The sequence below is a fragment of the Megascapheus bottae genome, chromosome 9, assembly GCF_031878675.1.
Source record: "Megascapheus bottae isolate mThoBot1 chromosome 9, mThoBot2.hap1, whole genome shotgun sequence".
In the NCBI taxonomy this organism is placed as follows: Eukaryota; Metazoa; Chordata; class Mammalia; order Rodentia; family Geomyidae; genus Megascapheus; species Megascapheus bottae.
The window spans coordinates 39,969,251-39,995,197 of record NC_143517.1 but is presented as its reverse complement, the minus strand read 5'-3'; the positions used below and the strand labels follow the sequence as shown (position 1 = coordinate 39,995,197).

At 36.0% G+C, this 25,947-nt stretch overlaps 1 protein-coding gene across 1 annotated transcript in view; it reads right to left on the bottom strand.

The window, feature by feature from the left end:
- Vps13b (vacuolar protein sorting 13 homolog B) overlaps positions 1 to 25,947 on the bottom strand; it is a 494,062-nt gene that overhangs the window by 111,163 nt on the left and 356,952 nt on the right. The window contains exons 37-39 of the mRNA XM_090339134.1: positions 20,948 to 21,150; positions 18,839 to 19,046; positions 18,144 to 18,328 (exon numbers count right to left, since the gene is read on the bottom strand). Coding sequence (XP_090195260.1) covers positions 18,144 to 18,328; positions 18,839 to 19,046; positions 20,948 to 21,150 — 596 coding nt within the window. The remainder of the gene's footprint in view (positions 1 to 18,143; positions 18,329 to 18,838; positions 19,047 to 20,947; positions 21,151 to 25,947) is intronic.

The following is a 25,947-nucleotide window of genomic DNA, read 5'->3' as shown; positions in this document are numbered from 1 at the left end:
CATTGTATATCTTTGGCTCCTTTGTCAAATACAAGTTGACTATAGGTATGTGGTTCTATTTCTGGATCTTCTATTCTGTTCCACTGAGCTACTAGTCTCTTTTTGTGCCAATACCCTGCTGTTTTTGTTATTATGGCTCTGTAGTAGAGTTTGATGTCTTGTACTGTAATATCACCTGCATTGCTCTTTTTGCCTAAAATTGTTTTGGCTATTCTAAGTCTTTTCTTGTTCTATATGAACCTTTGGATTGTATCTTCTGTTTCAGTAAAGAATGTTTTTGGGGTTTTGATGGGTATTGCATTGAATTTGTATATCAATTTTGGCAGTATAGCCATTTTCACTATATTGGGTCTCCCTACAAATGAGCATGGGATGTCTTTCCATTTCCTGGTGTCCTCTTTAATTTCTTTTGTTAGGCTTTTATAGTTTTCATTAACTAATTCCTTTACATCTTTGTTTAAGTTAATTCCTAAGTATTTTATTCTTTTGGGGGCTATTGTGGATGGGATCATTTTCTTGATTTGGCCTTCTGTTTGTGTATTGTTGGTATACAAGAAGACTACTGATTTCTGAAGGTTAATTTTGTATCCTGCCACTTAGCTAAAGTGGTTTATTAATTCTAGGAGTTTGAGAGTGGAGCTTATTGGGTCACTCAGATAGAGGATCATGTCATCTGAGAATAGGGATAGTTTAATTTCTTCTTTCCCTATGTGGATCCCTTTGATGTCCTTCTCTTGCCTTATTGCTCTGGCTAAGGGTTCCAGCATTATATTGAAGAGAAGAAGAGAGAGTGGGCATTCTTGTCTAGTTCCTGATTTTAAGGTAAACGGTTCCAGTCTTTCTCCCTTTAGTATAATACTGGCTGTAGGTTTGTTATATATGGCTTTAATTATTTTAAGGTATGTACCTCTTATTCCTATTTATTCGAGTGCTTTCAACATGAATGGATGTTGTATTCTGTCAAATGCCTTCTCCGTGTCCAGAGAAATTATCATATGATTCTTTTCCTTAGCTCTATTGATGTGATGTATTACATTGATTGAATGTTAAACTAGCCTTGCATCTGTGGGATGAAGCCTACTTGATTGTAGTGTATAATTTTTTTAAATTTGTTTCTGGATTCTGTTGGCTAGTATTTTATTGAAGAGTTCTGTGTTGGTGTTCATTAGAGAGATAGGTCTGTAGTTTTTGTTGGGTCTTTCCCTGGTTTGGGGAGTGTAATATTAGCTTCATAAAATGAGTTTGGTATTCTGGCCCCTAATTCTTATAATTCTTGACATACAAGTGACAGTTTCTAAGTGGCACTGTGGCTCAAATGGTAGAGCACTATTCTTGAGCTGAAGAACTCAGGGGCAGTGCCCAGGCCGAGAGTTCAAGCCCCATGACAGACAAAACAAATATGCAAAAAGTGACTGTTCTAAGAACCATTTTATTCCTAAATAAATACATAGTATTATAGATTTTCTAAAAAGGCACAATCTGTAACAGATCTGAAGAATTGAGGGCTGGTTGGTGCTCACTTGAATGTCATGAACTATGATTTTTTAAAGAAAAGTTATAACTCTCCAACCACAGGACATTATCATACTTCAACTATATATTATATAGGTTAATAGTTTGATCTTAGTACTAACTTTTATTCTGGCTAAAAGCCAAAGTCAAGGCTTTTTTTTTTGGTATAATAACGTATCTATTTCTAACTTATGGCATTCTTTTCTCTCTGGATCCCATCCCTGACAGACATCTGTATTTTGTAACTTTCCCACATTCTGGCTCTGAAGTTACACTGAGGTTTTGGACTAACAATTCTTTTCTGTTTGAATTCATTAACGTGAGAATCATAGGAGTGAAAGGACTTTGGGAGGTCATAGAGACTTCAACTAGCTGCTATGGACAAGATAAACTCCAACTGTAAAAAAAACAAATGGTGTTTAAAGACTTGTAGAAAAATGTTTTGGATAGGCCTTCTTTTATAAACAAAGTATTTAGGGGCTATCAAGGTTTTTTATAAAATGAAGTATTATAGGGCTTATACTTTTACTTCATAAAAGAGACATTTAATAATGAAATGAATTACTTGCTCCAAAGGTACAGAATTGGAACAAGGGAAATACTAAGATTATATGACATAAACACTGCTTCATTGATAATAATACAAACACTAACGATGTCATATTTATTCAGGTTAGACTTAGTTTAATCTGTCTTAATCATTTCTCAGTTAATATCTCCTTGGTACATATTTGAATAAAAGCAACTCCCCAACCCCATATAACTTTGTTCATTTCATTGTATTTCCTTTAGCAAAATAATCTCTTTGCAGTTTTCATATCTATCAAGCTACAGCGATGCATAGGATACACAAAATTTGGGGCAGAGAAAAGCTAATAACATAGCTAAAGTGTCAATCAGAATTTCTGGCACATAGGAATTGCTCAATAAATTAAGTGAAACTTTTAATATAACATTAAATGATGTTAATTTTAATGTCGTTTGTCTGAAACTTCAGAAAAACTTAATGAACATCATTGCATGCTAAAATTGCCAGTTTAAAGGCTGATAGGTGACCCACAGTGAAGGACTAGAGTGGAAATAACATTGATGACAATGAAATGAGACTTCTTATACCTGTTAGACAAGAACTATTGCTAACCAAGCCTATGGAGGATGTCCAAAACTGAACAAGCACAGACTACAAGTGAAGAAGTCTCAACTTGTTATTGTTTTTTTTCAGGTCAAGTGTGACCTTGAAATTGCCAACTTTACTGCTTGCTCTTTCCCCCATGAGACTATAATATAGTTTATAGATGTTATACTTCCAAAGTTCCCTGAAAGTTTCACTGTAGCAGGGCATCTCTGACACAGATATCTATGACTTCCTCTTTGATTTCTAGGTTAGTTTTTAAGGTTTGCATAGCAGATTTTCATACACTTAGTGTCTTCAAACAACAGAAAATTTCACAGCTCTAGAAGCACAAAATTAGTGTGCCAGCAGAGGTAGGGTCCTCTGAAGATTCTTTCCTTCTTCCTTGTTTCTGGCCATTCCTAGTTTTTAGTGTTCCCTGACTTGTTGCTAAATCATTCTAATATCTGTCTCTATCTATAAAGATAGTACTATAAAGATATTAGTTATTGGGTTATTGCCTACTCTAATTTAGTATGGCTTCATAGTAACTTAATTACATTTACAAAGACTATTTCCAAATAAAGTTAGACTCTGATTTTCCAGATGGGAATAAATTATTGGAAAGGACACTATTCAACTCACAATTCAAAAATCTATTATTTGCTGGATGTAGTAAATATTCTTGTTTTTCTGTCAGTCATAAGGCTTAAGCTCTGGGAATGGGTGCTATCCTTGAACTCTTTAATGCAAGGCTAGTGCTTTACCACTTTGAACTACAGAACCACTTCTGGTTTTCTGGGGGTTAACTGGAGATGAGTCTCAAGGACTTTCATGTCTAGGCTGGATTTGAACCACATTCCTCAGATTTCAGCCTTTGAATAGCTAGGATTACAGGTGTGAGCCACCGGGACCTGGCTCTGAATGTAATAAATATTCTATCCTTAGTTCTATCTAAACGCTCTATCTATAGTTCTCTTGTGTTTGAACTCTTCACTTTCTCTGGGTGGCTTCTATTTTACTTGTATGACTTCAATATTAACTTCTATGACAGTCAAACGTAAAAAAAAAACAAAACAAAACTGTGCCTTGTGAGTTGTCAGCTCACATTTTCAAGTGTATGGTAGGCATTTTGCTGTGATTATACTCTAAAACCTTAAATTATAAGTGTTCATGTAGAACTTATGATCTCTTTCACACTCTCTTATTGCTCTATTTTTCCTGAAATTTCCAGTCCTCATTAATGATGGTATTCATTTAGTAACCTAGAGTAGACTCATAAAATCATTTTTAATTTTCTTCTTCCATTACTGGCCATTTCCAGGCATTGAAATCTGTTGTTTTTTTCTGTCTCCAGATGTCTCTCTTCATTCATTTTCTTCTTCCCATTCCAACTGTCATTCTTATTTCAGAGTAATTGCAATGTACTCAAAGCAGATCTGCATGCATTCAACTCCATGTATTCTGTAGGAGAAATTCCCTATACAATTGGCCATTGCTGTTGTTTAGCTCAATTGCCATTTAATGACTACTCTCACAAAATAAACTTATGGAAAAAGCCAAAATGTCTCAGTGGATCTTAGTCTATCTTGTGGGGGTAATTGTTGCCAATGTATTCATAATGTAAGCTTTTTGAGATATTACTAGCATCTTTTGGTTTTCCCTTCAAGTTTGTAGGACAGTAGAGTGTAAGTGAATAGAAAATCCATCTACTGGGCAAGTGGCAAGTACAGTTGATATGTCGATAAAATGAAATACTGTTTTACACCAAAAATGCATAGCTTTCCATGGTACAATATGGAAAAACTGTGAAACACCATGTTACATGACAAAAGCCAGTACATATATGAAGAAATGGAGTACAGTACTCCATTAATATGCTAGAAAAGCTTAGAGCTAGGTGATAGATTAGAAAGTGATAGCTAAATTTTAGGGCAAAAAGCATTTTCAGGGTGAAATTGTTCTAAACTTAATTCTGGTAATGATTATACAACTCCATGAATATACTAATAACCACTAACTGGTTGTATCTATCTATCTATCTATCTATCTATCTATCTATCTATCTATCTATCTATCTATCATCTATTTATTATACATTAAGAAATGATATTGTATGAGAGCAACAAACAGAACATATGGGTATTGAGCCACAGCTCTACTTTTGCCTTTTTGGTGGTTAACTAAAGATAAGAGTCTCACAAACTATTATAACTGGGCTTGCTTCAAACCATGATCCTCAAATCTCCTGTCTTCTGAGTAGCTGACAGGCTGGGGCCAATAGTACCCATCTCAGTTATACCTTTGAAATGGGTAAACTGTATGACACTTAAGTTACACCTTAATAAAGACATTAAAAAGCTACTAATAACTGAAGAGAGCCAAGACCCTAACTTTGATGTAGCATAGCAGTTAAATATGATGCTACAAAACATGGACAATAATAATCCAGTTTAATTTTTTAAAGTTAGATAAAAAAGAAAGAATACGAGGTAACCAAGGGACAACACAAGAGATGAGAAATAACATAGTACATTAAGAACAACAATCACACATTATATGGCTCTTTTTTCTTTATCCTGGAGGTCCTTTCATTTAGCCTCAACCTATATGGCCTTATATATCTAGCTTTTGTCATATTGTTACAGTATCTTACCTTGTTATCTGATAGATTGTATATACGCTTGTTTATTTGAAATAGGATAGGGAAGGGGGGAAAAAGATGAGGGGAGAGGATGGGAAGAGGGAAATTGGGACAAAAACTTGAGAAAGGGTAGCAATGTTTGTGAAGTAATAATGCACCTTCTATCTGGTGAATATAAATGTAACCCTTCTATTAATTACAATAAAAAACAAGGAATACAAGCTTGAAAGTATATGACAAAAATGCCAAGTTCAGACCAGTGTCTTTGTTATAAGCATAGGTAAAGGGGAAAAACCTTAAGTTTACAGTAAAAACTCCTTTTGTCTTCAACATTCAAAATGTAAAGCAGAGAAAGGCAAATTGGGTATCTAGATATGGCAAGCCTTTACCTCTGTTCTAATGCCTTTTATAATTAATAAAGTGTGCGCTATTATCTCTAATTTCAGATCAGGGAGCTAAATAATGGAAGCATTATATAATCGATCTACAGTCCCAGCTGAACTAGGATTTAATGCTAGAAATTTTAGCTCTATAGTCTGTGTTCTAAGAACTGGACTACTGTATTATTGAATTTCCCGCTTGTTCTGTTTGTTGCCCTCATACAATATCATTTCTTAATGTATAATGGATCTTACTAGGAATTGCATACAGGAAATTGCTTTAATTTACTTTAATTGTAAAGCTTATACACAGTTACATAACTCAGGTAATGAGTATATTTCCTTTCGAAGAGTGTCACTTACCCCTTGTTTTTTCCAGGTTTTCCCCTACAAGTTGTATAGTTCATTTTCTTTTTTTTTTTTATTGTTGGGGTGATGTACAGAGGGGTTGCAGTTATGTTCGTCAGGGAGTGGGCACATTACTTCTTGAACAGTGATACCGCTTTTCATGGTTTGTTTTTTCCCACTTTTCCTCCCCTACCTCCTCCCTCCCAATCATCTTGTTTTTCCCTTACCTTCCCATTTTCAAATATACAAATAAACATATATATATATATATATATATATTATACCAAGTACCAAAGTAAGTCAGATATAGTAAAAACATGAGATAAACCTTAGGGGAAAAGAAGAAAAAAGAAATAGCTTTACATAGTACATTAAGAACAATAATCACAAAGATAAACCTCTTGTTTCCATATCCTGGAGTTCACTTAGCCTCATATATGGACATATATGTGCATACCTTTTGAGCTATTATGATCCTCTGTTAGGAGAATCCTAAGCATATACTAACTGTTACAAATGAGGGAAACCATAGAACCTATGTTTCTTTGGGTCTGGCTCACTTCACTTATTACGATTTTTTTCCCAAGGCTTTCCATTTCCCTACAAATTGGACAATGCCATTCTTTCTAATGGCAGCACAGAATTCCATTGTGTAAATATACCACATCTTCATGACCCGTTCATTTACTGAGGGGCATCTGGGTTGGTTCCATATTGTAGCTATGGTCACTAATGCTGCAATGAACATAGTTGTGCTGATTGGTTTAGTGGGGCTTTGTTTCTGGATATTTGGTAAATGCCCAGAAGTGGGATTGTTGGGTCATAGGGGAGCTCTATGTTTAGTTTTTTGAGAAACCTCCAGAGTGGTTGGACAAGTTTATATTTCTACCTGTTTGGCCTGTTCTTGTGCCAGTACCAAGCTGTTTTGATTACCATAGCTTTGTAGTAGAGTTTGAAATTTAATACTGATATTCTTCCAGCCCTATTCTTTCTACTAAGAAAATGCTTTTTAAAGTGGATATTAATACACAGACCATCCATTCATATTGATCATTGCTTTGTTTCATATTCAAAAATCTTAAACATTTTTATACAGAGCAGTAAACATTAAACACACTGATTGCTAAGCACAGCTCTTTGCTTGTACAAAGGTCCCTCCTTTCATATGGAAGAGTATTTAATAGGAAAAGAGAAATAAGCTAATAAAGTTATTACTAGCAAATAAAGTGATAGAACAAAAAGTGGCTTCAGTGTTCTTTCAGTGTGCAAATGTTTTCCATTTACTTGAATAGCACATTGCACACTGACAGATCATTCTCCACCTCTTACTCTTTTGAAGGGTAAGGAATGCTAATATTTCAGACTACTTTTATTTTAAAAAATCTCATTTACTTCTCCAGTATTTTTGTCCAAATTCTCCTTTAGCTGATCTTTCCGTAAATAAAACACAGAAATGCTCCAAGGGCTGCATGATCAGCAGAAGTAAATTGTAGGACCCACCTCACAACACAGGTTGGACACAGGTCCTCAGGGGTTAAAGCTGTGATGCCAGCAGGGAATGCTCTTATTGTCAACATCTCTTCTTCCCTTCCTTTTCAGCAAATGAGTCCAAATATTCCTTTTATCAAATGTACCCAAACAACACGATCCTGGACTGTGGGATGTTGGCAGGACAGAGCATACAATGTGGGTTCCAAGAAACATCCTTAAAGGGAGGAGGAGGTGTGCTTATTTCAATCCTTTCTTTTTCCTATTGCTTGAAGTCAATGCAGTCATCTTGGACCATAAAGGGAAATCAACCATTTGGAAATGGCCGAGCAGCATGAAGCTGGAAGATGCCTGGACTCTTAGGACTTTGTAGAGACACCTGCATCATTGGTCGATCTTCAGACTACTCTTGGGTTTGAGAGGAAATAAATTTGTCATCTCTAAGATATTGTTACTTTGTATTTTCTACCTTCCCAATCTAAACCTAAACTCAATTGACTGAGAACTGAATAGCTACATATGTATTTCTTGTATTACTGGGAATTATTTTTTCTTTGCTAAACTTTTCTTTTTGCCAGTCCTGGGGCTTGAACTCAGGACCTGAGCACTGTCTTTGGCCTTTCTCAAGGCTAGAGCTCTACCACTTGAGCCATGTACCACTTCTGCCCTTTTCTATGTATATGGTACCAAGGAATTGAACACAGATCTTCATGCATGCTAGACTCTACCACTAGGCCAAATTCCCAACCCTTTTGCTAAACTTTTGGGTTTTTTTGCCAGTCCTAGAGCTTGGACTCAGGGCTGAGCACTGTCCTTGGACTTTCCTCAAGGCTAGGGCTCTTCCACTTGGGCCACAGCACCATTTCTGGCTTTTTCTATGTATGTGGTACCAAGGAATAGAATCCATGGCTTCATGCATGCTAGGCAAGCATGCTATCACTAAGCCATGTTTCCCAGCCCTTGGATCCTCTTCTCTAATGAGGACAACATCACTCCCTTTGGCTTAGAATGCACCATCTCACAAGTTGAACCACAAGTAGCATAACAGGCACTCCTTATTTCCATAAATGTGTGACTGTTCTTAAACCTTACTCCACATTGAGCTTAAATCTATTAGTCATCTTTGACCTCTTTAAAATGCCCAAATTAGTTGTTAAGAGAAATGGATTCTTTTGGTACATCTTTTGCACTCATTTTTTCTACCTCATTCTCAACTATCTCCTTTGTCATATCTCACACCTTCTTTTTTTGGGGGGAGGGGGGTCATTGGGATTGAACTCAGCCGGGGCCCTGCCCCTGAGCTCTTCAGCTCAAGGCTACTACCCTATCCCTAGGCCTGGACACTGTCCCAGAGCAATTCAGCTCAAGACTACCACCCTACCTTTGAGCCAAGCCACACTACCCGTTTTCTAGAGGTTAATTGGAAATAAGAGTCTCAGGTCCTTTTGTGCCTGGGCTGGCTTTGAACTTTAATCCTCAGATCTCAGCCTCCCAAATAGCCAGGATTACAGGGTGTGAGCTACCACACTTGGCTTCCTTCCAGGTCTTCTTGTTTGGTCTCTTTTTCTGTATTCCACTGCTACCACAATACCAAATTAATTTACCCTAAGTCAGACTGTCAGTTTGCCAAGTCTAATGAGGGAGGGGGTAACAGTGTTTAAAAAGAAATTCATTATCTTACTTTTGTAGCTGTAGCCCCTCCCATTCATCTCCTTTAAAATGATTTTTTTTACACAAAAGAAAAAGAAATGAAAGCTCCATACTCTAAACACATTCCAGATGGCACAATGAAGGACTTACGGACTTAGGTTCAAGTCTTAGTTTTAACCTCCTACATGTTTTAAGAGCTTGGGGAAATTAATTTCTCATTTACCTTTCTAAAGTGGGGATCACACTTTCTTTCTATTCTCAGGTTATATTGAAGTTAGAAGAGACATGACATATCAAATGATGTTTGGTGCCCTGTACATACTAGGTGCTCAATAAATGGGTTGCTTTTTCCTTTCTAGCCACAGAATGGACAGATTTACAAGCTATACTTACAGTCCCATACTTACCTAACTTTTCTTAATAAAACAAGTTCATTTTTCACTTCCTAGAATGATAGATTTGGCCTTGAATATTGAATTTTTGCTTATATTGATTTTTTTTCACATATTCCTTGCCTTTGCTTATCTCTTCAAATTCTACTTATCCTTCAAGGATCCCCTCAATTTGGCCATCTCCTGAATGAAGCCTTGTTTTAAGAAATGCAGTCAGCTGTAAATTCCCTTTGTGTAAAAAGACACAATTTGTGTATATACACGGGCATAACACAGTTGTACCTTTTTTATATTTGTCCTTCCTGAAAAGCCACAGATTCTTTGAAAACACCTGCAATGTCTGCCTTTACATTATATATAGCACCTAACCAGATCTTTTCATTCTGTGTTTATTGAGTTGACCTCACAATTCTCAGGCAGTACTATTTTAACTCTTTTAAGTGTGTTCCTAGATAGTTCTTTCATACTTTTACAATATTTTGAAGACAGAATGATTAAAAGTGTCTTCAGGGAATATTCCATTTTAGATTTCCTGACTTTGTCCAAAAAAGGAAGCAATAGCTTCTGGATATAAAACATTTAGTAGCTGATCCAGCACCATTACCCATCATTCAAAACCATTTATTATTTTGTTCATTGGGCACACTCAAAGTTTTTTCCTTTCCTTCATTTTCTAAGAGTTTGGCTCAGCCTCCTACTTCCCCAAGGCCCCTCAGACTTTTTCCTTTTTTTTGCATTTCAACAACAATGAATCTCATATCTGGCACTGAGAACTCCGCCTAAAAATGATGGATAGAAGCAAAGCCTTCTGGGACACATTAGTACAGCTGCCAGTGAGCAGGAGGTGCTTATAAAATAAAAAGCTCAAGATTCTGGGAACATATGTGCAGCAATAAGTGATCCGCCCAACCCTTCTGAAAAGAAACACCCCAGAATACTTCCTTTTATTCTTTTTAAGCTGAGTGTGAAAGAGGGAAATCATATTACATTGCAAATAACTTTCTGAAGGCTTCTCTTTCTATAGTGCTACCATGTGCTAGAATGGTAAACTTTGCCTATTAGGTCCATGTGCTTAAGAATGATAGGAAGCTTGTAAAGTCAAGTTTAAAGAGGCAAAAGTCTAGTTTCTAAAATTACTGGATAATATCAAGTATTACTGTCTGGAATATTCTACACATAAGTATGAAAGAACACAAATCCATATAACTATAAGACTTAATGAAGCTTTAATTCATTCTGTGGATAAATAGATAATACATTTTAAAAACTAAATGAAATAGCCACTAAACTACATATATTAAAACACCTAATTGTAAACCCAAGTATATAAAAAAGAAGAACTCTTATTGCTGGTGTTGCTATTTGAATTCAGGGCATTGGGCTTGCTTTTTCATCTGGCACTCTTATTACTTGGGCTTTTTGCAAGTTACTTTGGAGCTGGGATCATATGGACTTTTCTCATGGTGTCTACTTTGATCCTCTGAATCTCAGCTTCCTAAGTAGCTAGTATTATAGGTGTGAGCTCCCGGCATCCAGCAAGGTAAAGCTCTTATACCTCATTAGAGTTGGCAACAAATACACACAGAGAATCTGTGAGATTGAATTAAAAAGGAAACACTGGCTGAGAAATATACTGATTTTAAGCATCCTGGGACAAGACACAGGGCTTTGCTTAAGCCATATTTTGTGGATGCTAGGGGAGGATGATGAAAGGACTTAAAAAATGATATGAAACTTTTCTCCAACTGCAGGTAGCCTTTGATGTACATAGAGAAATAGCTTTGCCAGGTATCTGCTGTGCAAACCACAGCAAAATGCACCGTTTCCTTCTAAAAAATGTTTTACCTGCCAGTGGTGATCCTTTCTCCAAAGGCCAGTAAGAAGAAATGCTTCTTTTTGAAAAGAGCAGAATATATATTGTAGACCTGGAGAGTCAGTCAGACTAGAAAGCAGTGCTGACTTTGCAGTCAGAAACCATGAGTTTCATTATTTTAAATTTATTTTTATTGTAAAGATGATTTACAGAGGGCCGGGAGTTTGGCCTAGAGGTAGAGTGCTTGCCCAGCACGCATGAAGACCCAGGTTTGATTCCTTGGTACCACATACATAGAAAAAAGCTGGAAGTGGTGCTATGGCTCAAGTGGTAGAGCTCTAGCCTTGAGAAAGTCCAAGGACAGGGCTTGGGCCCTGAGCTCAAGCCCAGGACTGGCACAAAAAAACAAAAAAACAACAAAAAAAAAGATGATGTACAGAGTGGGTATCATTATGTAAGTCAAATATTGAGTTCCTTCCTTCCTTCTCTCTTTCTTTCTTTCTTTTTTGCCAGTCCTGGGCCTTGAAGTCAGGCCCTGGGCACTGTCCTTGGGCTTCCTTTAGGCTAGAGCTCTACCGCTTGAGCCACAGCACCATTTCTGTTTTTTTTTCTATGTATGTGGTACCCAGGAATTGAACCTGGTCTTCGTGCATGCTAGGCAAGCACTCTACTACTAGTCTAAACTCACGGACCGAGTACATTTCTTTTTGAACAATGTTATCCTTTCCCTTATTTTCTCCTAGTTTTTTTTTTCTCCTAACATCTCTCTCTCACAAGTTGCATAGTTCATTTTCAACTAGTAGCTAGTGACTACTGCATTAATTCACTTGTGCCACCATTTCTGTGCTTCTCCTTACCCTCCCCCAAACTGATAAACTTACATATGGATCACGAAGGCTTAATAGCTACGTGCATATGCACATAAAATGAACTCCAAGAAATGGAAGCAAGAGGAGTTTTTTGTTGTTATTTTACTTTTTTCTCCCCTGGCGCTGTTTTTTATTTTAGTACTTTGTGTATTGTATGTAAGTTTATCCACTGCATCTTAAGTCCCTCTATGTTTTGCTTGATTTGGAGGCAGTTGGTACCTGTAACCTACAAAGTATAAGTACTACAGCAGCCACTGTGTACATGTGAGAGAGCTTAAGTATCTCTTCAAGCAGTCAGAGTCTTGGTACTGCTCTCGGCCTACCAATTGACTAGAATTATATGCATGGATCATTAGCACCCAGTTTCCACTGATTTAGGTGATGTAGAACCAGCATTCCTCAAAATTCTTAGGACACCGACAAACTATCAACACTAATATCCTTGGAAAACAGGCATTTCTTGGATGCAGGTTTTCAGACCAGTTGACAGAATGATGATGATAATCATAATAGTTACCATTGGCTATCTTATTAGCTTATTGAGCCTTTAATGCCAAAGGGAGATGATGTCCCTTTTATTTGCTAGCTATTGTACATATATTATCCTTTCTCTTCATTATTCTCAACGATAATGACAGCAGACATTTATTTGGAAAGGTTTGTGATATACTGAACAATAGAAATACCTTTGGGGAAAGTTTAGCTTGCTGGGAAAGCAGGTAATAAGCAGGGCATTGAACAGGGTTCAAGTTCTAGCTTTTGGTCTTGTAGTGTCAAAGAATTTCAGTAGTAAAATTAGGAAACCACTTAGAAATACTTATGCATGCTATCAAAGTTCACTGGAGATACATATATATATATATATATATACACACACATATATACTCACACACACACACACACACACATATATATATATATACATATATCTACACATACATATTTCAAATTACTAATTTACCAAGAGATGTATAATCACTAAGCAGCCTGGATAATGATAGTGAGCCAATGAAAAGATGATATTCTCTGTGGAAGGATTGCATTAGGAACCAAACTATTAGGAGTTGTTTAGGTAGTTACATGATTTAAGATTGTTCATAGAGATTTGACAACTGCTACATTCATTCCCGTACAGAGGACTTAGTTACCAGGTATATCAGATGCTAGGGCACCAATTCTTTGGAGATTTCCAGGAAGACTTTTGTCAATAAATGTCTCTATGATTATCCTACTGTTCCAGAGCTGATCTGTTCTCCTTTAAAGGAAATAGTCTTTCTTATATATTATAATAGTCAATCTATTTGACATGTACTTTTATTGATTGGAGGGTATTTTCAATACCCTTGGGATACCTATTTCTCATGTCTTGGTCCCTATTTCCCTCCTCCCCACCCCCACCCTTCATCTTGTTTTCCCCCTTCCCTATCCTATTTCAAATAACCAAATAAACATATATACAATATATCAGACAGCAAGGTAAAATACTGTAACAATATGAGATAACCAAGGGATAGCAAAAGAGATGAGAGATAACATAGTACATTAAGGACAATAATCATTCATTATATGGCTTTTGTTTCTATATCCTGGAGGTCCTTTCATTTAGCATCCTACTATATGGTCTTATGTATCTAGGTTTTGTTCTATTGTAAATCTCTGCTAGCAGAGCCCAAGGTTTCTACTAATTATGACAATGAGGGAAACCATTGCATGCTCCCATTTTTTAAATGAATTAATGGTCCTGAAGGAAAAAGTCATCTCAACTCAGCTATGATTTCAGGACTTACGTCAAACAGATTATTTTATCTTGATATTTAAGAACTAACCTTTGTTTAGGGGACAAATGAGCTTAGCAGACTAGTCAATGATTTCACCAGAGAAAGGACATTAGAGCGTATGTTTGTGGCAGATGACACCACTGAGGAAGAGAATCCAAATTAAACTCAAATTAGGCTCATAAAATACTGGTAAATATAATATGGGGGGGGTCATGGGGCTTGAACTCTGGGTCTGGACAATGTCCCTGAGTGCTTCAGTTCAAGGTTACCGCCCTACCCTTGAGCCACAGCCCCATTTCCCATTTTCTAGAGGTTAACTGGAGATAAGAGTCTCAGATCCTTTTGTGCCCAGGTTGGCTTTGAACCTTGATCCTCAGATCTCAGCCTCCTGAGAGGTGGGGGCCACTGTGCCCAGCTAAATAATGTAATATTTTTGAGTAACATGAAATAGGCACACACAGTCATGTACTCATGTCTACCTACATATAATAGACATATTTGTTGAGCATTTCTGTTGCATGAGGATACTGCAAGGATCATGACCCTGGCTTTAGAGGCATATAATAAAGGATGAAGGCAAGATTCAGACAAATCAGTTAAAGCATGGGAAATTAGGTGAAAATGATCATGAAATGGTGGCCTAAATGCTTCAGATTGCACAGAAGGGTTTAGAACTGATGTCTAGGAAACCTTCATGGGACAGATAGCTACCTTACCTATTCAAGGTGTGAATAGGATTTCAATTGGCACAGAAGAGAGGAAGAACCAAAGAAGAGGAAATGGAATGTTAAAGAGACTGGGTTGCAAAATGACAAATATGTCAAATTAAAGAAAGCACCGGCCATGTGCTGCAAGGCTGTCAAAGTCAGAATGACAAGGTTATAGAACCAACACAGGTTTCTTCAGGGAAGTGTTCAATCCATCTGTCTTATAAGACCCCTGTAAACAAAAGAAATTGAAGGCTGGAATTCCATTTAAGAATCTCTTTTAGTGTCACTTGTGAAAAAGGAATAGAAGGAAGAAAATAATTTATTAAGAATTTACCACGTATGTATGCATTTAAGTATATTAGCTATAATATCTCATTAGATTTAATACCCCAAATCAATTAGTATCATTATTTCTAATGTTTAATTTAAGAAAAAGAAGCTCAAAGAAATCAGTGGTTTGCTTTCAAAGCCCATGGTGTTTGACTAAGGACAGTTCTCTCATAAGCTCCTTGCCATTCACGCTCAGCTGTTCAGTTTCACAGTTGTGTCTCTAGTACAGATTTAGATAGAATCATATGACAACTGACAGGCCATCCTTGAAAGCTGAAACAGGGATACTTTCCTATCTCAAACTACCACAGAAGCCTTCTTGTAAGACTGAACTTCCAACATGTGAACAGTGTTTCATCTGTCTCTTGAACCTCAAGAGCTAGCCCAGGGTCTGGTACTATAGAAGCATAAGAAAAAGCTGCTGAATTGAGTTAAATATGTGATTCATGATGCAGATTATTTCCCCCAGGAAAAACCAAATAGTGCATGGCTCCAAGACAGCAATTCAGGGTTGTTCCTACTACTAAGATTCATCCCAGGCAGAGGGTTAAATTTTGCTCCTTGTCCACAGAACATAAAGGTCACCACAGTATGGGATCAGGGCAGTACATACGCCTATTTTGCCATGCCCTACAATCCAAGATGTTGATTCTAGAATAAGTTCTCTCTTTCAGTTCAGTAGCTGCAACTCTGTCCTATTACCTAGGCCAGTCCCTTTATCTTCAAACTTTGCTAATCTCTCAGTTCCCTATTTCTTTAATAAACTATGAAACAGGACCTGATTTTTCAAACTGTTTCCCAGACTTCCTTCTTTTGCTTATATACCATGCCTACTGTCTGGACCTTGACTTCTATCTCATAATATATGAACTACTGTAGCTGTTGTACAGTCATCCATCAGATTCCAGCTCTTCCTGGTGTAGCCCTATTTCTCTAGATGAAGAAGTTTGATAATAATCCTTGAAGTTATAAGACACATGCAACACTTATCATGTGGCAGGCACGGTTCATTGTGTTCTCCAAATACTAATGTTTACAATCATATCAGTATCCCATTTTATTGTTAAAAAACCCAAGACTGAAAGATAAATCACTTGTCTTATGTAACACTATTTTCAAACTGGCAGAGCTACAATTAGAAGCACTTTGGCAATAGTTCAGAATAACCATGTCTTCCTCTCTATACATTTAAGCCTAAAATCCATTTGGAAAGAAGCTTTAGTGCAGAGTATTTTCATTTAGATTGAAAATCTAAAGATAATCTATATTTAGGCAAGTAGAACTCATAATTACCACTGTAGTAAAAATAATCCCAGAATTTGGGCAGAAAACAATCATGAACATATTTTGTTAAGAGAGAACACAAATCTGAGAAGACTTAAGAACCCAAGAAGAGCCAAGTACCCATGGCTCACACCTGCAATCTTAGCTACTTAGGAAGCTGAGGATCTCAGTTCAAAGTCAGCCCAGACAAGAAAGCTTGTGAGAAGCTTATATCCAATTAATCATACACACACACACACACACACACACACACACACACACACACACACACACACACACACACACACACACCCATACACACAGAGACAAAAGTGGAACTATGGCTCAAGTGGTAGAACACTAGCAAAAGTGCAGGGATAGCAACCAGGCACTGTGTTCAAGCCCTAGGACCAGCAAAACAAAACAAAGAAATAGACAGTTAACTTCCTTGGCAGCCTGAATTATTCTCAAGTTCTGATTCACTTGATAAAATAGTAACACATTTTATTGTTATTTGTTCAGAAGATAAATAAGACTAAATATAAAGAAGAACTGAAATAAGAAAATAATATGTATACTTATATGTATTTTGGATTTCTCTGTTTTGTACGATTACTCTAATTTTTTTCTTTTTTTGTGGATCATGGGGTTTGAACTCTGGGCTGGACACTGACCCTGAGCTCTTCAGCTCAAGGCTACCATCCTAACCCTTGAGGTACAGCCTCACTTCTCCTTTTCTAGTGATTAATTAGGGCTAAGAGTTTCATGGTCTTTAGTACCTGGGAGGGCTTTGAACTGTGATACTCAGGTCTCAGCCTCGTGAATAACTAGGATTATAGGCGTGAGCCATGGTGCCCTGCTGATTAATCTTTACAGTATAGAGCAGTCATTAAAAATTTTCAGTGGGCATCTATATATACTAGAATATATAGAAATTAAATAATTAAGAAAACTCAGGGTGCTTATTTTCTAACAGAAAAAAGAGAATAAATATAAATGAGTAAACAAGTACATAAAGATAATTTTAAAAATCAATGAGTAGATCAGAGTCAAAAAGTGCATGTTTTCCCTGATATACTGAAGTTAGATCTAAAATGCACTGAGACATGACAAATTATCCAAGATTCTGGATACTCACATATAGTTAGACCAAAAGAAGATATTCTGAGGAGAGAATCACAAAGGTGCAATGCCTAAGTGCCTCTTCATATTTATGTAAAATGCAAAATACAAACTCCAAAGACATGGAAGCAAAAGACCTTAAATTTGTTTTCTTTCTCTGATGATTTGTCTTCACATACTAGATTAAGCAACAATCACAAAAATAAACCTCTTATTTCCATATCCTGGAGTTCCATTTCACTTACCTGATTCTGTAGGAGGGTGGGATGAGGGCACAAAATCCAAGAGAAAAGGTGGAGTGCATTGGACACTGATGAAAGTGAACTGTATACCCTTTCACATGTGAATTAATGCACCTTCTATCTGGCAAATATCATGTAACCCTTTTATTAATTACAATAAAAAATATAAAAAAAAGAAAGTGAACTGTATAACTTGTGGGTGGCGATCGGAGGTGGGGAATGGTAAAGAATGAGGGAACAGATGACACTGTACAAAAGGAAATGTACTCATTACCTGATGCATGTAAATATAGCCCCTCTGTCGATCACCTCTATAATAACAATAAAAATAAATCTTTTCTTTTTTCATAAAAAAGAAATCAATGAGAGCTATGACAAAAATAAAGTAAGGATTACAGGCATGAGCTACCAGTGCCTGGCTCCAAACATGTTTCTTAATAAATGATCGATGCTGTAATATTCTTATTTTAAAAAGAACAACCATTACATACCTGTAACACATCACCGAGGTCTGCTGTGCTGATATCTGGATCTTCTGTGGTGTTGAAAGGCACAGGAGTTATTCTTACTAAGGTAAGCACTCGAGGTTCTGGATATCTCCATAACATCATTCCTGGGCTATCTTCTGTTTCATTATAAAACAGGACTTCATAGACACTAGGAATCTTTAGAGGTTCTAGCAAATGAGAACACAATTGCATGCTTTCAAAAGTGATCACGTTCATTGCTTAGAGCAAAAATAAAACCTAGTTTATCATTCTTATATGACTTGAGACAAAACAATTTAAGAATTTCTCTTAGACTAAATTGTAATATGCTATTTTTGAACTGCACATGCAAGTTTTTCTTTTTATTATTTATTTTTGCCATTCCTGGAGACTGAACTCAGGGCCTGAGCACTGTCCCTGGGCTTTCCTCAAGGCTAGTGCTCTACCACTTGAGCCAACAGCACCATTTCCGGCTTTTCTATATATGTGGTACTGAGGAATTTAACGTGGTTGTCGTATATGCTAGGCAAGCACTCTACCACTAGGCCAAACTCCTGTCTCCTGCACATGCAAGTTTTTCAAGTGATTGTGATGTGCTATCACTTAGAGAACATGAATTTATGAACACACACTTACATATATTATATGTACTATGTATTATGTACATATACTAACAATCTGAGACTGTTGGTACTTACCTGCATCTTGTATATACTGGAAGAGACCTGTTCGTAGGTCATCTGAACTTTGCTCACTTTTAAAGTTCTCATTCTTTTCCACAGAAGATGGCATTTGAGATGTTGGTTCACAAGCTTGCACTTTAAAGTTTCCTGCCTCATTAAGATATCCACTGAGCAATTTATGTAGAAGAACTAAACAATTCAAATGTTCTTGACCCCAGAAGACCTTTAAAACAAAATGAAAATTTCTGGTTATCTTCAAATTCAAATATTTCTTGAGTATAATAGGTACAATTATATCTGAATTAACAAGAAAGTATAACTTTGTTCAGTTTACTTTCTGATAATAAACTAAAGGTCTAAAATACAATAACATATAGGATGATATCAATTGCAGCATACATTATGTGACTATTAACTTTTAAATCCTTATTTGGTGATGAAATGACATTGATGTGAAGTAATGTATAAATTTACTTAGTGAAGAGCACAAAGAACATCTATGAAAACCCATGATCAGCAAAAATAAATCTTTAAGACCAAATGCTAATAAAATATTCCTAAATATAAGGTTCTTTTCTTTGTACTTTTACACTTCAGAGAATAAGAAAGAACCTACTTCATGGCCTTGATACTAGAAGGCTTCCAGCTTCTGGGCTTAATGACAAAGTGTCAACACAAGGATTGCTAGGCCCTTTCTGAGATCACCTCTCTAAAAACTTTCAGAGCACAAGGATACAAGAATATAGGCTTCCTTTGAATGGAATTATTTTATTTTCCCATCATTGAGTAATAATATATTATAGCAGATTTATGACCAACACATAATAATGATTAACATTGGAGGAATTAAAGTTTGAAAAATGTGAATTTTTCTAAATATATTGAGTCAAAGCAGCAAAAATACTAATTCTAAGGAAATTGAAAAGAAAAAAGAACATATGGAGGCATTGAAGAGTAATCTTATTCCTGGAAGCTTTAAATCCTTGGCTTAGCTTCTGTTTCCCAGAGTTATAGCATCCTAGAAATCAAATGAAGAGATAAGTACTAAGTCTACTTTGAGCCTCATCAATATTATTTTTATTGGATGCTAAAGAAAAATAGGTGAAAAGTCTAGCTGGGGAGTATAACACTATATAGTCCAGCCTTTCAATTGTTAAGAGATAGTCAATGACTAGAAAATAGAGATGATATAGGTTGTTTTTGCTCTTACTGCTATTTTTAATGTGTGGTTATTCTGCTGCCTTGGAAAAGAAGTAATCCAACTAATATTTTCAATAAAGCAACATACACCAAGCCATATGCTTCTTGCCAAGTGGATACTGAAAGTCTCAAACACAGCATAAAGCAAATATTGCACTCTCTATGGTAGGAAACTAGTGAAAAGTTGAGGTGACTTAGCTGAAAATAAGAAGTACAAATTTAATATGCCTTCTTTATGAATAAGTTAATTTCAATTTTCTATCATTGTGATTCTCATAAGTTTTCAGAATTCATATCAAGTTGGGAAGAAATCAAATCATACAAGATTAGATTAAAATCCATATTAATGCTATAAAGAAATAAGCGGATACTCTGACACATTTCATACTTGGTTGTAAGCCAAAGGCTTAAGAAGTTGTAATGTGACATAATCAGATACTATAATATCAAGGCCTGATATCACTAAAGTCTGTATATATTGCCAGTGACACTGCTTGAGCTAGGTCAATTATTTGCCACTAGAAAAATCTACACATTAAAATCAATTTAATGTAGCATTCCCATTCCTAGTTACATACCCAGGGGAATATGCTGCACAAAAACTTGCATGTAAATATCCATAGAAACATTAATTATAACAAAAAAAAGTAGAAAAATGCTAACTGTCCCTCAAATTACTGTGGCAATAATCACACAACTCTGAACATACTTATACAAAGCAATAAGTATTATTCGCTTAACAGATGAATTATATGGTATATAAATTATGCATCAACAATGCTCCTAAAATTTTAATAATACAGCAATCTGACATTACCTTTTTTACATGAAGTTTTTCACATGAAGATTTAAAATTTAGTAAAATAGTTAAAAAATAAGGGTTATTTAAAAATTTATTGGAAAATATGGTCAATCCCTACAGACCTGTAGCAGACCACCTCTTAAATCGATGGATATTTTCGGTAGAGATTGTTCTGGGCCTGGATTGCTGCTGTGTTTACACCATTTAGCCTCCAGACTGGAAGTAGCACAAAATGGTCCTATCAGACTCCGACTTCTTTCTCTGAGACTTGTTTTAAGGAGAAAATCATTTATGTCAAGTAGAAATGACACTCCAAGAATTACACCTAAAAGAGAAAAAACAGAGGGTATATAATTCTTTTTTTTTTTTTTTTTTTGCCAGTCTTGGGCTTGGGCTCGGGGCCTGAGCACTGTCCTTGGACTTTCTCAAGGCTAGAGCTCTACCACTTGAGCCTCAGCACCACTTCCAGCTTTTTTCCATGTATATGGTACCGAGGAATCGAACCCGGGTCTTCGTGCATGCTAGGCAAGCACTCAACCACTAGGCCAAACTCCCGGCTCCAGAGGGTATATAATTCTTCCTTCACCAATGCCCCCCAAAAAAACCCCAACAACAACAACAAAACATGTGTGAGAAATAATGCACCTACTAAGTTCTGGCAAATGTAACTGTAACCCCCTATACATTACAATAAAAACAAAACAAACAAAAACCCAAACATTTGGGGAGGGATTATTTTTAAAGAGTGCCAATTCACTCTTTTTCAGTCTTTTCTTCAGTTAGCTTTCTACCAGTTTCATGCCATTTATGCAGAACTCTACTCACGAAGCAGGCATATCTCATTCACATTCCTAACAAAGTAATATTTGCCAAAACATTATGACTTTTTCCATGTGTGAGTATTTTAAATTTTATGGGCAGAGGCATTTTCATTAAATGCGGCAAGTTTTTCAAGCAACTACATTAAGAATAAGAACAGCTGCTTCATTTGTCTTTTGTTAACATGATGTGAAAGGGTAATTTTCTATGATTTCTTACTGAGAGTACAGTACAGTATATTATAATCTTCACTAGACACTGAAAGTTTTTGACTAGCCTATGTTAAAATTCAAATCAATCAAAATATATAACATGTGTTTTGTAAAAAAATTTAGTTTAATCCAAACTTCACACATCATAACCACTTGGAAGTTTATAAAGTCTTAAAAACAGATAGTGGCAGGTTAGATTTATGAGAAAAACTATATGCTATAGTTCAAAGTAAATATACTCAGAAAAGGAATACACTTTAAAATGAAGGGTTTTTTTTTTTGAACTCAAAGTAAGAGTGTGGATCAAAACCTTTTCATAAAACCAACAGCACGCTTAAAGATGTTTAGATGCAGTTAAGAGTGGTGAGTTCACTTTCCTCTCACGAAGCTCATATTCTAAATTGTCATTGTGAATATTGAATTTCACCAGACCACATTTGTAATGGTCAGAGCTTATTTTTCTAATGCTATTTGAGCCTTCAGAAAGATGAAAGATTAAAAAACACCTTAGGCCCACAGTAAACACATGTTTTAAAGTACAGTACCCACACTGGTTTTTCAACCCTGTGGAGATTTGAAAAGTGCATATATGTAGTATGTTACACAGTAGAAATAAGATATACAACTTTTAATCCTCCCCAGAAGGGAGGATTTAATCTCTCACATCTGTAAAATTGCTAGCATTGACTTTTGCTAAAAAATTATGGAAATCAATTTAATTTTTGTCATCAAATAAATATATTGTGTCACTGAAACTTCTACTTCATGTCTACAATTAATTCAAAGGTGAATTTCACTTAATTACAGAATAAAAGTCACCATCCACCACCAAACCTAGATAAATAAGCTGAAAAGAAAAAATCAAAATATAACCTTATTAACAGAGTCTTTAAACTAGGTCATAACCACTGCATTAGAATTCTTGACTGCTCACTAGTAAATATTTGTTAAACAAAACACAGGAATTCATCCTTCAGAAACTGTAATAATGGTATCACAAAATCATAGGCTTAATTTGGCATAACTATGTAGAAAATGATAGTTTTCCAGATTTTTCTTCCCTCTTTTTTTTGTGTCTGTATTGGGCTTGAACTCAAGGCCTTATTTTCTTACTCAGTTTTCTTGCTCAGCTTCTTAGCTCACAACTGGTACTTTACCACTTGAACTATGCCTCCAGTCCATCACTGTGGTTGTTAATTGGAGATGGAGTCTCAAATACTATTCTGCTTGGGCTGGCTTTCTAGATCACAGCTTTCTTAGAAGCTAAGATTACAGACATAAAGCACTAGTACCTGACTCCTTTTTCTCTGTCTTCCTTCCTCCTTCTCTTTCTCCTTCCCTCCTCCCTCCTTCCTTTCTATTTCTCTTTCCTTCTTCCTTCTTTCCTTTCTCTTGCTTCCTTCCTTCCTTTTATCTTTCTTCTCTTCTTTCTTCTATCTCCTTCCTAGCCCTCTCCTTTTCAGCCCTAGGGATTAAAAAAGCCTAAGTTTTTGTACATGCTAAGAAAGACATCTACCTTCTGAACACCATTTGAGCCCTTTTGCTTGTATTTTGTTTCTAAGATCATGTCTCATTGCCCACACTGGCCTAAAACTTTTCACCCCCACTCTCTGGTTTCCTCTTTTGAGAAGCTGGGATGATAGGCATGTCAATCATGCCCAGCTAAAACTTTCTACTTTGAAAGCTTTAAACCTACACAAAAGTTGCAAAAATGTAATAGAGTTCCGCAGCCTTTCATGTAGCTATGTGACTATAGTAGAAATATTGAAATGCTGATACGTTACTCTCTCCATTGATATATATCTATATGTTTAGATGCACAGAATACACACACACACATATATATATATACACTATATATAATACACATATTAATGTTAAATAATGATCTTTTTAATGTTTTCTATTTTTCTCATGAATGTCTTTTTTTTCTGGACCCAATTTAAATTCCCACTGAATTAAGTCCTAGTTTTCTTTAATCTGTGACAGAGCTTCTAACTTTGTCACTCATAGCTCTGAGACTGTTGAATAGTCCACTTCAATTATTCTGCAGAGCATCCACCAACCTCAGTTTATCTTATGTTTTTCTCATGAGTAAAAAAAAGTTATGTATTTTTGGCAAGGGTACCACAGCAGTGATTCTCTTAATGTATAACAATGGGTGTGGGATGCTCTTGTTTTATGCTTATAATATTTTATATTGTAAAGTTACTATTTTCTCTTTAATAAATAATTAACTCCTTGGGTTTGTGGAGAATTCTTGAAGATTACACAAAATAGTTGAATTTTCATCAAACTTTAATCCATTAATGTTAGCATCCTGCAATGATTAATGGTTATGTGTGATACTGATGGTTTCATATTTCTCTTATTAGAACTGTCTATCAACTTCATTTACTAGTTCAATTACTTATTTGTACTAGTTTATGATCTCAAATATTCATTTTATGTGTCATAATCCAATTCTATCATTATTTCCTTGGCTGCTTAAATTGAACTAGTTTTTTGAAAAAATTGGTCAGGGTAATGTTTAGAGGGGTTACAATTACATTCATAAGGTAGTGAGTGCATTACTGCTTGAACATTGTTACCCCTTCCCATGTTTTTCTCCATTTCTCTCCTCCTACCCAAGTCTGAGTTGTAAAATTCATTTCCAAATAGTCTTCTGAATATTGCTGTTACATTGGTTCATTCTTTGTCCTTTGTCCCATCATCTTGTTTTTCCCCTTTCCTTCCTTAACTCAAATAAAAAATTGAACTAGTTTTGATCACTAGAAATGAAATATTTCTGTTGCCTTTTGGACACCAGTGGCCCATGCCTGTAGTACTAGTTACTCAGGAGGCTGAGATCAGAGGATTGATATTCAAAGCTAGCCTGGGCAATAAAGTCTTATTTCCAATTAACCACCCAAAAAGATGGACATGGAACTGTGGCTCAAGTAGTAGAGTGCCAGCCTTAAGTAACAAGGCTGGTCTAGAGTTTACGCCCCAGTACTAGTACCAAAAAATAGCCAAAACCGAAACCAAAAATAAAAACCCAAAACAAAGGGCTTCACATTTTATCCGAAGCACATTGATAAATGAAATTGCTTCTTTCATTCAATCAGTTTATAAAAGAATATGTGAACACATGATAAAAAACTTTTCTCTATAGAATTTACACCTGCAAATTGATTTTAGCTGTTTCTTTTTAGGGGGAGGGGAGGTCATGGGGCTTGAACTCTGGCCTGGGTGCTGTCCCTGAGCTCTTCAGCTCAAGGCTATCGCCCTGCCCTTGAGCCATTGCCCCACTTCCTGTTTTCTAGATTAACTGGAGATAAGAGTCTCACAGCTTTGTATTGCCCTATATGGCTTTGAACCATGATCCTCAGATCTCAGTCTGAATAGCTAGGATTACAGGCATGAGCCACTGTGCCCAGTGATTTTAGTTGTTTCTACTATGCAGAAATCACATCAAAATATTGACAGTTTATGAGGTATTACTGTCTAAAAATCAAGTACCAAGAGGATAAAATTTGTATCACCATGCCTTCTGCACATTGAGAGAGTCTCTTCTCAAAGAACTTAAGTGGAATTGATGGCAAACTCTTAACTCCATAAATTATTAAGTATTCATGACTAAAGCAAGGAGATAAACAAAAATATTTAGAGAATTGAATTCTCACAAAAACAAATACATAATTCCTGACAACCTTTGTGATCCTGTAAGCAGTATCAAACTCATAAACATTTCCTCCTCATCACATAGTCTTTTTTGCTTGGGCAGAGAGTGTGAAAACTGGAATTCTTAGGAGACAAAACATAGTTCTGCATTACCATAGTGAGATATCTAACAAAATTAACTTATAAAGATAAAAGATTTATCTTGGCTTAGTCTCAGAGGTTCTAGTTGGTCACTGCTTCACCTCATTCTTTTGCCCTTATGGCGGGGCTGCACATTACAGTGGGATTATGTTTTAGAGCAAAACAGCTCTCCTCATGAGTAAAGAGAATAAACAAGAGACTGGGAACTCATGATTCCCTTTAACGTCACTTAAAAGATTCCATGACTTAAAAGATGTTCCATGAGGCCAGAGTTCCGAAAGGTCCAC